Source organism: Brassica napus, chromosome A7, assembly GCF_020379485.1.
Source record: "Brassica napus cultivar Da-Ae chromosome A7, Da-Ae, whole genome shotgun sequence".
Classification (NCBI taxonomy): domain Eukaryota; kingdom Viridiplantae; phylum Streptophyta; class Magnoliopsida; order Brassicales; family Brassicaceae; genus Brassica; species Brassica napus.
Window position 1 is genome coordinate 26,005,097 of NC_063440.1, and position 14,935 is coordinate 26,020,031.

The 14,935-nt window shown below is 25.5% G+C and overlaps 1 protein-coding gene across 1 annotated transcript; it reads right to left on the reverse strand.

Moving 5' to 3' along the window:
- Window positions 1-978: 978 nt before the first annotated feature.
- Window positions 979-3,280, reverse strand: LOC106404470 (mini zinc finger protein 1-like). Its single transcript, XM_048736255.1, has one exon. It carries the CDS (start codon window positions 3,163-3,165, stop codon window positions 2,881-2,883), a length of 285 nt encoding a protein of 94 aa, XP_048592212.1. The 5' UTR covers window positions 3,166-3,280; the 3' UTR covers window positions 979-2,880.
- Window positions 3,281-14,935: the final 11,655 nt, after the last annotated feature.

Genomic DNA, 14,935 nt, shown 5'->3' on the forward strand with positions numbered 1-14,935 from the left:
TCGCTTCCGCCGACCATGTGAAAGGTAGACATCACCTCTTGAACTTTTTGCAAAGGTTTAACAAGCCGATTTTGTAAGATTTTCTAGATTGACATTTGCAGTCATACTCATATCCACATATTTCTGAGCAGCCTTTTTGACTGAAACAGCTGAAGATGCTGCCAACAACTTAAGATTTTAAAACGAAATCGATTGTTATCATGGATAGTTCCAACTAGTTTTTCATTGACCGAAATCATACAGAATAGAATCATTTACAGCAATAGTTGTGAGATTATATTCAGGTGCAGTATCAGCAATATCGACCAATCATCTACAATCCTAGTTGTTAACTTGTAAGATAATATATATTGTATAAATATTTTAATGTAAATAGTTAAGCTATTATCAACTTTTAGTGTTCATATATATGCATGACCGGTTTTACTAGGTAAGAGTAAACTGAAAATCGAAAGTCCAATGTTACATTGAATTTCTCTTTATCTTTGTCTTCTATAAGAAAATCATTCTCTGCATGCTTCGAGCATTTTTGATGAATTGAATAGAGATTTTTAGAAAGGAAGAAAGAATGTTAATGGAGGATCATAAGGACAGAAGCATGTGATCTTTTAAGTGCGGGCCTTTGGAAATCACATCCATCGGTTCGATCCTATGTATCAATAGAACGATGACCTTCACTTCAATCATTTTGGCAGCACACATCTCTCCATTGTTATATAAGCCAAAGGTTTCTTTTCGTTGTCTTGGTCCACTGGTTTTGTCATTTTTGGCGCCTTTTGTTTATTCTTCAATAGGGATTGTTTTTTTTCTTTTAAAAAATAATTGCATTGTCATTCCACAATATATCTTTAACTTCATTCAGCATGACCACCTTTTGTTTTATAAGTTTTGTACCTAAGTTAACGTTAGAACTTGGTCACTGAAGTTGAGTTACGTTAGAACTTGAGTGATACCCCTTATTTTAATGAACAAAAAATATAAAGAAAAGTCATCAACGACCTAATAGTTTTTGAATGGGCACTAGAGATCTCCACATCAGTCCATCAGTAACAAAAACAAACAACCAACACAAAGAAAAAGAAAGTCCTTAAAGATAATCATATTAATTAGTGAGTGGGTCTTCTACCCGTTGCACATTTACGAAAGAGCCAATCATCAACCATTAATGCCTATTGTTCACCCCAAATAAAACAACTTTGACTAGCTTTAATATTGGTTTTTGAGTGACGGATTGATTCGGCCAATAATGGGCCTTCACCAGTCACAGCTTAGCTCTCCATGACAATTGCATGCCACCTAATTGAAAAGATGTTCCGATACTTTGACACACTCCAGAGCTTTAATTTCTAATGTTTATTTTCTCTAGTCTTAGTTTCATACACTTCAAGCTCCCTGTTAAAGTAGAAAGAGAAGACATTTGGCAAATTAATTTACTTAAGCTTTTATTTGATTAATAGTCATTCTTTCATATATGCTACTGAAGTACATTACCTAGACGAGTCAAGTACTTACTTTGTTGAGATATCCATAACCATAATACACAAACCTTCCGTATATAATACATACGTGTAACATAATGCCAGTATATACTCCAGTAATCCAAATTACTCTTTATTTATATGATATGTGTTTATCAGTTGAATTGCAATATATTATGTATACAGTTCAGAGATTCACGATAGGCTCTAGTTTTAAGAGTTCGAATATTAAAAAAACAAAGCTCTTTCCGTTTCAGATAATATACATATTAAACTACAGTGGTCTTTTCCAACAAATTCGAGTGGCTAAATAATGGAAAAAGCAGCCATTACATAATATTTTAATCACAAACCAAATCTTTTTTCCATGGCCATAGATTTACATTAATATTTTGTTGTAGTTGTTTCTGCCTCTTCTTTTGATTCTATAGAGTTTAATAAATAAACAAAACCCATTAACCTAGACGGTAGAATACATGATTAGATATGTGGACCGTGTGTGATATTAAAAAGTTGCGTACATTATTCTACAAAGAAACTTCACGCTTTCAAACACACGTATTATATGATTATATCATAAATGTAACTAAATTCAAGAAGCCAACAAAAATGGAATAGATTCAAGTCATTCAACTACTTTCGAGTTAAATGGCTTATTCCTCCGGCTACCATCATCAACTTTCTCATATTTCCAACTCATTTAGTCATTTATGTTATAGGTCGTGATTACATATAGTATGACTCCAGAATGAATGCTAAAAGTACAACAATATCTTTTTTTTGTAAAATTATTACATGTAAGATGACTTTTTAACATTCTTTGAAACTTGTCATTTTTTTCTTCTAAACTTCTCTCTGAAACTTAATTAAATAGAAACGTCTCATATTTTCCTTTTTGTCGTCGAATGTAAATATCTAATGCATGTTATACATTTTCCTTGTCAAAATAAAAACTATATACACATTTCTACAATCTTTTTAGTCACACATTTAAGCTTCAATCATAGGTTCAATATTCAAAGAAAAAGAAGAGATCAGAAGGCTACACATATGTATTGGAACTTGTATTTGATTTTTAGACTGATAAAACTAAGTTCCGTCCCTTCACAAATTATTCCATATCTCGTGTGATATTCTGATCATATGCTTCTTACCTGTGATATACTGAATTGTGATCCTACAAGCTCGATGAACGAACAAAATAAAATCAAATATCATTCTCCAAATCAAAAACAACTCTACTTTCGATCCCACATTACTTTAAATATCACAAACAGAACCATTTATATACAATATTTTTAATATGCAATACACATCAATAATCATATACAAATATATATATCACTTCTCCTTTGAAAATCAATCGATAAATTCAAATACAGAGAAACAAATCCTCGAAAAATCAAGAGTTAGGTGGAGAGTACTCACAGACAACCTCCATATTGACTTCCTTCCGGTGAAAATTCCGATGACAACCACAAGCGGCGCATCTCAAAGCTTCAACGGTTCCTTCATTGCCAGAGGCCATAAACTCACGGCAACCGTCGACGGCGTAGCCTCCGATGTTAGCAGCGTGATTCTTTTGACACTCCACGTAACGGATGTTACTGATCGCCGATGAAGTAGTTGTCCAAGATGACGTGTTAGATTTTCTTGATTTTTGTTTAATTACCATCTGTCTCTTCATCACGATCTGTGTGAAACCCTAGTTTTTATCGATTATTGTGATCCTTGAAAATGAAAATGGCTCTTTGGTCATACAAAAGACTCTTTATGAAAACGAAGTGAAGACAAGAGGTGTGTACTTGCCCCCTTTATAGATTAGTTAGGCTTGTTTATTACCTAACCCTAGAGGACCTACAGTGTCGACAAAGTAGCTTAAAACTTGCGAAATACATATAATATATTTATATTTTACAAACTAAAAAATCAGTGATTTTAATATAATTTTAAAAAAATATTTTAGAAAAAATATTTATATATCTGAAATATGAAACTGAAACTATTTTGGTGTAAATTTTAAAATTGATCAAAATATTTTAACTTTTTTTGTTTCCAAATGTTTATATGTTAAATATATGTAGTTCAAAATTTATAAATCACAAAATTATAAAAATTTGTGATATATGCATATGTATTGAATATAATATGAAATTTCAGCGAGCTATCAGAGAGATATAGTCAATATTTTTATATATTTGTGTAATATTAACCAAAATACCCAAGAATCCGAATTCGAAACCTAAAAAATATATGAAATATCAAAATATAGCGAGATATTCAAATATATCTACTATATACAAGAAATTTCAGATATTTTAAGGTACCTAGTCGGTTTAGGATAGCACCTCAACCTGAACTGAAACAGGTATCTCCAAAAAAATATTAGTAGATACTTTAGCCATGACTCGGATCCAAACTGAACCTTTCGGATGGGTTCCAATTCAAGTTTTCAGGTTCGAGTAAAAAATCTAATGCAAATAATGATAACAAGTATATGCATTAGCATTTATATTTTGTAAAGTTAATACTATTTTTTGAAATAGACTGTTATAATAAAACAAAAAAGTATACAAAGAAGTTTGGTTTTATGAACATTTTTACATAAAAACAAAAAGTAAAAAAAAATACAAATCACATCTTATAGCATATTGGTTGATGAATTTGTGTTTATTTTACATTTTTTAAAAGTCAAAAAAAGTATTGGTGTGGTCCACACATAACCACATCATATTACCTTCTTCTATTTTTAAGTACGGTTCAAGTGCGTATTTCTCGCCTTTCACTTCTTTTTTTAATCAATTATTTTTAATAAAAAAGAAAAGCACAAAAACATTGCTGAATCGTAACTCTTTATGTTGACCGATGTGCGTTATAGTGGAACCGCACTAAATATTCTTAGCCTTAGGCTCCGAATGTTACGATCCGCATTGCACCGTACCACAGTTAACAGTAACAAAAATCTTTATATATACCATATATCTATAACTGTTAAAAACGCATCGCAGTTATACCGCACCGCTCAATCAGATGTTATCATTTGGATTTCAGAGTCTTTTTTTTTGTCAACTTTGAATTTCATTACCTTGAAAACTTAGTACAATGGCTCAACTGTTTAGCCAAGTGATTACATAAGGTTTGTTATTGGTTCTAGCATCCTTGGCTAATTTGTCAACAACATCTATTAAGTCCCTAGATACATGTCTGAAGTTAAAATTACACTTTGTTGCAACTGCTTCTATGTCTTTAGCTATTCCAACTGATTCGGAGTCTTAGTTTCTTTGTGTATCACATTCAAACTTCTTTTGATACAAAATGTTACTTTCAAACTGAAGTTTTCAAAGCATGATTTTGAGTATTGGAAGATATTAAAAACTGAAAATTCAGGTTTCTCGTAATAATAAAAAACAAATACGGGTTAAGTAACACACGGATAAACTTCAGAGACTAAAAAGTCTATCTTGATATCAAATTAATAACATCTGGAGTTTATTCTTACGCTCCACAGAAAAACCTTGGTGGAATATATATTTTATCTTATAAAAAACAATTGTTTTGGAAGACACTTTGGTGGGAATATAAATAACAAACTTAGTAGCCAGCCTTGTTTTAAAGTAGAGATCAGTACATTACACATATAATTTAATGATTTTTTTGACACAATTTAATGAATATATAATAGAATATAGTGATTAAATTATTTGAGTAAATAAACAAAATGCGACTACTTTCCCAACCTATTGATAAATTTTTTTTATAAGAATATTCATTTATCACCAAATATTCTTGTTATCCTAGTTCTACATCACAATCTCAAATCTATAATATTTTTCTCTAAAAAAGTGGCTACTTTCCAAAAATAGAAATTTTAAAAGTTTATTTAGAAAATACAACCTATTGATCAAAAATTCTATAAGAATACTCATTTATCACCAAATATTTTTGTTATCCTAGTTTCTACATCACAATCTCAAATCTACATTATTTTCTCAAAAAAAGTGACTACTTTCCAAAAATAGAAAATTTTAAAAGTTTATTTAGAAAATACAACCTATTGATCAAAAATTCTATAATAATACTCATTTATCACCAAATATTTTTGTTATCCTAGTTTCTACATCACAATCTCAAATCTACATTATTTTCCCCTAAAAAAGTGGTTACTATCCAAAAATAGAAATTTTAAAAAATTTATTTAGAAAATACAACATATTGATCAAAAATTCTATAAGAATACTCATTTATCACCAAATATTCTTGTTATCCTAGTTTCTACATCACAATCATAAATCTACATTATTTTCTCTAAAAAAGTGACTACTTTCCCAAAATAGAAAATTAAAAAGTTTATTTAGAAAATACAACCTATTAATCAAAAATTCTATAAGAATACTCATTTATCACCAAATATTCTTTTAAAAGTTTTGATCAATAGGTAGTATATTTTAGATAAAATTCTCAAAAATTCTATTTTTGGAAAGTTTTCATTTTTGGGAATAATAGTGTGGATTTGGGGTTTTGATTTAGAAATTAGGATAACAAGAATTGTTTGTTGATAGATGGAGTATTCTTTTAGATTTTTTGATGAATAGTTTTATTTTTTAAATATAATTCTCAAAAGTTCTATTTTAGGAAAGTTTTTATTTTGGTGAATAATAATGTGGATTTGGGGTTTTGATTTATAAATTAGGTTACCAAGAATTGTTTGTTGAAAGATGGAGTATTCTTTTAGATTTTTTGATCAATAGTTGTATTTTTTAAATATAATTCTCAAAATTTCTATTTTAGAAAGTTTTCATTTTCTATAGAAATATTGTAGATTTGGGGTTGTGATTTAGAAATTAGGATAACATTATTTTTTGTTGATATATGAGTATTTTTTTTAGATTTTTTGATCAATAGTTGTATTTTTAAAATATAATTCTCAAAATTTCTATTTTAGGAAAGTTTTCATTTTGGTGAATAATAGTGTGGATTTGGGGTTTTGATTTAGAAATTAGGATAACAAGAATTGTTTGTTGATAGATGGAGTATTCTTTTAGATTTTTTGATCAATATTTGTATTTTTTAAATATAATTCTCAAAATTTCTATTTTAGGAAAGTTTTCATTTTGGTGAATAATATTGTGGATTTGGTGTTTTGATTTAGAAATTAGGATAACAAGAATTGTTTGTTGATATATGGAATATTCTTTTAGATTTTTTGATGAATAGTTGTATTTTTTAAATATAATTCTCAAAATTTCTATTTTAGGAAAGTTTTCATTTTGGTGAATAATAGTGTGGATTTGGGGTTTTGATTTAGAAATTAGGATAACAAGAATTGTTTGTTGATAGATGGAGTATTCTTTTAGATTTTTTGATCAATAGTTGTATTTTTTAAATATCATTCTCAAAATTTCTATTTTAGGAAAGTTTTCATTTTGGTGAATAATAGTGTGGATTTGGGGTTTTGATTTAGAAATTAGGATAACAAGAATTGTTTGTTGATATATGGAATATTCTTTTAGATTTTTTGATGAATAGTTGTATTTTTTAAATATAATTCTCAAAATTTCTATTTTAGGAAAGTTTTCATTTTGGTGAATAATAGTGTGGATTTGGGGTTTTGATTTAGAAAATAGGGTAACAAGAATTGTTTGTTGATAGATGGAGTATTCTTTTAGATTTTTTGATGAATAGTTGTATTTTAAAATATAATTCTCAAAATTTCTATTTTAGGAAAGTTTTCATTTTGGTGAATAATAGTGTGGATTTGGGGTTTTGATTTAGAAATTAGGATAACAAGAATTGTTTGTTGATAGATGGAGTATTCTTTTAGATTTTTTGATCAATAGTTGTATTTTTTAAATATAATTCTCAAAATTTCTATTTTAGGAAAGTTTTCATTTTGGTGAATTATAGTGTGGATTTGGGGTTTTGATTTTGAAATTAGGATAAAATTATTTTTTGTTGATATATTAGTATTTTTTTAGATTTTTTGATCAATACTTGTATTTTTAAAATATAATTCTCAAAATTTCTATTTTAGGAAAGTTTTCATTTTGGTGAATAATAGTGTGGATTTGGGGTTATGATTTAGAAATTAGGATAACAAGAATTGTTTGTTGATAGATGGAGTATTCTTTTAGATTTTTTGATCAATATTTGTATTTTTTAAATATAAATCTCAAAATTTCTATTTTAGGAAAGTTTTCATTTTGGTAAATAATAGTGTGGATTTTGGGTTTTGATTTAGAAATTAGGATAACAAGAATTGTTTGTTGATAGATGGAGTATTCTTTTAGTTTTTTTGAACAATAGTTGTATTTTTTAAATATAATTCTCAAAATTTCAATTTTATGAAAGTTTTTATTTTGGTGAATAATAGTGTGGATTTGGGGTTTTGATTTAGAAATTAGGATAACAAGAATTGTTTGTTGATAGATGGAGTATTCTTTTAGATTTTTTGATCAATATTTGTATTTTTAAATATAATTCTCAAAATTTCTATTTTAGGAAAGTTTTCATTTTGGTGAATAATAGTGTGGATTTTGGGTTTTGATTTAGAAATTTGGATAACAAGAATTGTTTTGTTGATAGATGGAGTATTCTTTTAGTTTTTTTGAACAATAGTTGTATTTTTTAAATATAATTCTCAAAATTTCTATTTTATGAAAGTTTTGATTTTGGTGAATAATAGTGTGGATTTGGGGTTTTGATTTAGAAATTAGGATAACAAGAATTGTTTGTTGATAGATGGAGTATTCTTTTATATTTTTTGATGAATAATTGTATTTTTAAATATAATTCTCAAAATTTCTATTTTAGGAAAGTTTTCATTTTCGTGAATAATAGTGTGTATTTGGGGTTTTGTATTAGAAATTAGGATAACAAGAATTGTTTGTTGATAGATGGAGTATTCTTTTAGTTTTTTTTGATCAATAGTTGTTTTCTTAAATATAATTCTCAAAATTTCTATTTTAGGAAAGTTTTCATTTTGGTGAATAATAGTGTGGATTTAGGGTTTTGATTTAGAAATTAGGATAACAAGAATTGTTTGTTGATAGATGGAGTATTCTTTTATATTTTTTGATGAATAGTTGTATTTTTTAAATATAATTCACAAAATTTCTATTTTAGGAAAGTTTTCATTTTGGTGAATAATACTGTGGATTTTGGGTTTTGATTTAGAAATTAGGATAACAAGAATTGTTTGTTGATAGATGGAGTTTTCTTTTAGATTTTTTGATCAATAGTTATATTTTTAAAATATAATTCTCAAAATTTCTATTTTAGGAAAGTTTTCATTTTGGTGAATAATAGTGTGGATTTGGGGTTTTGATTTAGAAATTAGGATAACAAGAATTGTTTGTTGATAGATGGAGTATTCTTTTAGATTTTTTTTATCAATAGTTGTATTTTTAAAATATAATTCTCAAAATTTCTATTTTAGGAAAGTTTTCATTTTGTGAATAATAGTGTGGATTTGGGGTTTTGATTTAGAAATTAGGATAACAAGAATTGTTTGTTGATAGATGGAGTATTCTTTTAGATTTTTTTATCAATATTTGTATTTTTAAATATAATTCTCAAAATTTCTATTTTAGGAAAGTTTTCATTTTGGTGAATAATAGTGTGGATTTGGAGTTTTGATTTAGAAATTAGGATAACAAGAATTGTTTGTTGATAGATGGAGTATTCTTTTAGATTTTTTGATCAATAGTTGTATTTTTTAAATATAATTCTCAAAATTTCTATTTTAGGAAAGTTTTCATTTTGGTGAATAATAGTGTGGATTTTGGGTTTTGATTTAGAAATTAGGATAACAAGAATTGTTTGTTGATAGATGGAGTATTCTTTTAGATTTTTTGATCAATAGTTGTATTTTTAAAATATAATTCTCAAAATTTCTATTTTAGGAAAGTTTTCATTTTGGTGAATAATAGTGTGGATTTTGGGTTTTGATTTAGAAATTAGGATAACAAGAATTGTTTGTTGATAGATGGAGTATTCTTTCAGATTTTTTGATCAATAGTTGTATTTTTTAAATATAATTCTTAAATTTTTTTTTTAGGAAAGTTTTCATTTTCTATAGAAATATTGTAGATTTGGGGTTGTGATTTAGAAATTAGGATAACATTATTTTTTGTTGATATATGAGTATTTATTTTAGATTTTTTGATCAATAGTTGTATTTTTAAAATATAATTCTCAAAATTTCTATTTTAGGAAAGTTTTCATTTTGGTGAATAATAGTGTGGATTTGGGGTTATGATTTAGAAATTAGGATAACAAGAATTGTTTGTTGATAGATGGAGTATTCTTTTAGATTTTTTGATCAATATTTGTATTTTTTAAATATAATTCTCAAAATTTCTATTTTAGGAAAGTTTTTATTTTGGTGAATAATAGTGTGGATTTGGGGTTTTGATTTAGAAATTAGGATAACAAGAATTGTTTGTTGATAGATGGAGTATTCTTTTAGTTTTTTTGATCAATAGTTGTATTTTTTAAATATAATTCTCAAAATTTCTATTTTAGGAAAGTTTTCATTTTCTATAGAAATTTTGTAGATTTGGGGTTGTGATTTAGAAATTAGGATAACATTATTTTTTGTTGATATATGAATATTTTTTTTAGATTTTTTGATCAATAGTTGTATTTTTAAAATATAATTCTAAAATTTCTATTTTAGGAAAGTTTTCATTTTGGTGAATAATAGTGTGGATTTGGGGTTTTGATTTAGAAATTAGGATAACAAGAATTGTTTGTTGATAGATGGAGTATTCTTTTAGATTTTTTGATCAATATTTGTATTTTTTAAATATAATTCTCAAAAATTTTATTTTTGGAAAGTTTTTATTTTGGTGAATAATAGTGTGGATTTGGGGTTTTGATTTAGAAATTAGGATAACAAGAATTGTTTGTTGATAGATGGAGTATTCTTTTAGATTTTTTGATCAATAGTTGTATTTTTTAAATATAATTCTCAAAATTTCTATTTTAGGAAAGTTTTCATTTTGGTGAATAATAGTGTGGATTTGGGGTTTTGATTTAGAAATTAGGATAACAAGAATTGTTTGTTGATAGATGGAGTATTCTTTTAGTTTTTTTGATCAATAGTTGTATTTTTAAAATATAATTCTCAAAATTTTTATTTTATGAAAGTTTTCATTTTGGTAAATAATAGTGTGGATATGTGGCTTTGATTTAGAAATTAGGATAACAAGAATTGTTTGTTGATAGATGGAGTATTCTTTTAGTTTTTTTTGATCAATAGTTGTATTTTTAAAATATAATTCTCAAAATTTCTATTTTAGGAAAGTTTTCATTTTCTATAGAAATATTGTAGATTTGGGGTTGTGATTTAGAAATTAGGATAACATTATTTTTTGTTGATATATGAATATTTGTTTTAGATTTTTTGATCAATAGTTGTATTTTTAAAATATAATTCTAAAAATTTCTATTTTAGGAAAGTTTTCATTTTGGTGAATAATAGTGTGGATTTGGGGTTTTGATTTAGAAATTAGGATAACAAGAATTGTTTGTTGATAGATGGAGTATTCTTTTAGTTTTTTTGATCAATAGTTGTATTTTTTAAATATAATTCTCAAAATTTCTATTTTAGGAAAGTTTTCATTTTGGTGAATAATAGTGTGGATTTTGGGGTTTTGATTTAGAAATTAGGATAACAAGAATTGTTTGTTGATAGATGGAGTATTCTTTTAGATTTTTTGATCAATATTTGTATTTTTAAAATATAATTCTCACAATTTCTATTTTAGGAAAGTTTTCATTTTGGTGAATAATAGTGTGGATTTGGGGTATTGATTTAGAAATTAAGATAACAAGAAATGTTTGTTGATAGATGGAGTATTCTTTTAGATTTTTGATCAATAGTTGTATTTTTTAAATATAATTCTCAAAATTTCTATTTTAGGAAAGTTTTCATTTGGTGAATATAGTGTGGATTTGGGGTTTTGATTTGAAATTAGGATAAAATTATTTTTGTTGATATATTAGTATTTTTTTAGATTTTTTGATCAATACTTGTATTTTTAAATATAATTCAAAATTTCTATTTTAGGAAAGTTTTCATTTTGGTGAATAATAGTGTGGATTTGGGGTTATGATTTAGAAATTAGGATAACAAGAATTGTTTGTTGATAGATGGAGTATTCTTTTAGATTTTTTGATCAATATTTGTATTTTTTAAATATAAATCTCAAAATTTCTATTTTAGGAAAGTTTTCATTTTGGTAAATAATAGTGTGGATTTTGGGTTTTGATTTAGAAATTAGGATAACAAGAATTGTTTGTTGATAGATGGAGTATTCTTTTAGTTTTTTTGAACAATAGTTGTATTTTTTAAATATAATTCTCAAAATTTCAATTTTATGAAAGTTTTTATTTTGGTGAATAATAGTGTGGATTTGGGGTTTTAATTTAGAAATTAGGATAACAAGAATTGTTTGTTGATAGATGGAGTATTCTTTTAGATTTTTTGATCAATATTTGTATTTTTTAAATATAATTCTCAAAATTTCTATTTTAGGAAAGTTTTCATTTTGGTGAATAATAGTGTGGATTTTGGGTTTTGATTTAGAAATTTGGATAACAAGAATTGTTTTGTTGATAGATGGAGTATTCTTTTAGTTTTTTTGAACAATAGTTGTATTTTTTTAAATATAATTCTCAAAATTTCTATTTTAGGAAAGTTTTGATTTTGGTGAATAATAGTGTGGATTTGGGGTTTTGATTTAGAAATTAGGATAACAAGAATTGTTTGTTGATAGATGGAGTATTCTTTTATATTTTTTGATGAATAATTGTATTTTAAATATAATTCTCAAAATTTCTATTTTAGGAAAGTTTTCATTTTCGTGAATAATAGTGTGTATTTGGGGTTTTGTATTAGAAATTAGGATAACAAGAGATTGTTTGTTGATAGATGGAGTATTCTTTTAGTTTTTTTGATCAATAGTTGTTTTCTTAAATATAATCTCAAAATTTCTATTTTAGGAAGTTTTCATTTTGGTGAATAATAGTGTGGATTTAGGGTTTTGATTTAGAAATTAGGATAACAAGATTGTTTGTTGATAGATGGAGTATTCTTTTATTTTTTGATGAATAGTTGTATTTTTTAAATATAATTCCAAAAATTCTATTTTAGGAAAGTTTTCATTTTGGTGAATAATACTGTGGATTTTGGTTTTGATTTAGAAATTAGGATAACAAGAATTGTTTGTTGATAGATGGAGTTTTCTTTTAGATTTTTTGATCAATAGTTGTATTTTTAAAATATAATTCTCAAAATTTCTATTTTAGGAAAGTTTTCATTTTGGTGAATAATAGTGTGGATTTGGGGTTTTGATTTAGAAATTAGGATAACAAGAATTGTTTGTTGATAGATGGAGTATTCTTTTAGATTTTTTGTTCAATAGTTGTATTTTTAAAATATAATTCTCAAAATTTCTATTTTAGGAAAGTTTTCATTTTTGTGAATAATAGTGTGGATTGGGGTTTTGATTTAGAAATTAGGATAACAAGAATTGTTTGTTGATAGATGGAGTATTCTTTTAGATTTTTTTATCAATATTTGTATTTTTTTAAATATAATTCTCAAAATTTCTATTTTAGGAAAGTTTTCATTTTGGGAATAATAGTGTGGATTTGGAGTTTGATTTAGAAATTAGGATAACAAGAATTGTTTGTTGATAGATGGAGTATTCTTTTAGATTTTTTGATCAATAGTTGTATTTTTTAAATATAATTCTCAAAATTTCTATTTTAGGAAAGTTTTCATTTTGGTGAAAATAGTGTGGATTTTGGGTTTGATTTAGAAATTAGGATAACAAGAATTGTTTGTTGATATATGGAGTATTCTTTTAGATTTTTTGATCAATAGTTGTATTTTTAAAATATAATTCTCAAAATTTCTATTTTAGGAAAGTTTTCATTTTGGTGAATAATAGTGTGGATTTTGGGTTTTGATTTAGAAATTAGGATAACAAGAATTGTTTGTTGATAGATGGAGTATTCTTTCAGATTTTTTTGATCAATAGTTGTATTTTTTAAATATAATTCTAAATTTTTTTTTTTAGGAAAGTTTTCATTTTCTATAGAAATATTTGTAGATTTGGGGTTGTGATTTAGAAATTAGGATAACATTATTTTTTTTGATATATGAGTATTTATTTAGATTTTTTGATCAATAGTTTGTATTTTAAAATATAATTCTCAAAATTTCAATTTTAGGAAAGTTTTCATTTTTGGTGAATAATAGTGTGGATTTGGGGTTATGATTTAGAAATTAGGATAACAAGAATTGTTTGTTGATAGATGGAGTATTCTTTAGAGATTTTTTGATCAATATTTTGTATTTTTTAAATATAATTCTCAAAATTTCTATTTTAGGAAAGTTTTTATTTTGGTGAATAATAGTGTGGATTGGTGGTGGTTTGATTTAGAAATTAGGATAACAAGAATTTTGTGTGTGTTGATAGTGGCGTATTCTTTTTATTTTTTTGATCAATAGTTGTATTTTTTAAATATAATTCTCAAAATTTCTTATTTTAGGAAAGTTTTCATTTTCTATAGAGAATTTTGTAGATTTGGGGTTGTGATTTAGAAATTAGGATAAAATTAATGTTTGTATTGATATATGAATATTATTTTTTAGATTTTTTGATCCAATAGTTTGTATTTTTAAAATATAAATTCTAAAAATTTCTATTTTAGGAAAGTTTTCATTTTGGTGAATAATAGTGTGGATTTGGGGTTTTGATTTAGAAATTAGGCAACAAGAAGATGTTTGTTGATAGATGGAGTATTCTTTTAGATTTTTGATCAAATGTTGTATTTTTTCTAAATTTTAATTCTCAAAAAGTTTCTTTTCGGGAAATTTTTATTTTAGGTGGATAATAGTGTGGATTGGCGTGTGTTGATTCATTTTCGCAAATTTAGGTATAAACAAGAACATGGTTTGTTGATAGTGGAGTAATCCTTTCTAGATTTTTTGATCAATAGTTGTATTTTTAAAATATCATTCTCAGAAAAATTTCTATTTTAGGAAAGTTCTTCTTTTGGTGAATAATAGTTGTGTTGGATTTGGGGGTTTTGATTTAGAAATTATTCGGGATAACAAGAATTGGTTTGTTGATAGATGGAGTTTATTCTTTTAGTTTTTGATCAATAGTTGTATTTTTTAAATATATCTTCTCAAATTTTTTTATTTTATGAAAGTTTTCATTTTGGCTTTAAATAATAGTGTGGATATGTGGCTTTGATTTAGAAATTAGGATAACAAGAATTGTTTGTTGATAGATGGATGTATTCTTTTAGTTTTTTGATCAATAGTTGTAATTTGTTTTTAAAATATACTCTCTCAAAATTTCTTTTTAGAGAAAGTTTCATTTTCTATAGAAAATAATTTGTGTAGATTGTGGGGTTGTGATTTAGAATCCCATAAA

Bases quoted from the DNA above. Each gene is read 5' to 3' on its own strand.
- LOC106404470 (XM_048736255.1), bottom strand. From the start codon at position 3,165: ATGAAGAGACAGATGGTAATTAAACAAAAATCAAGAAAATCTAACACG.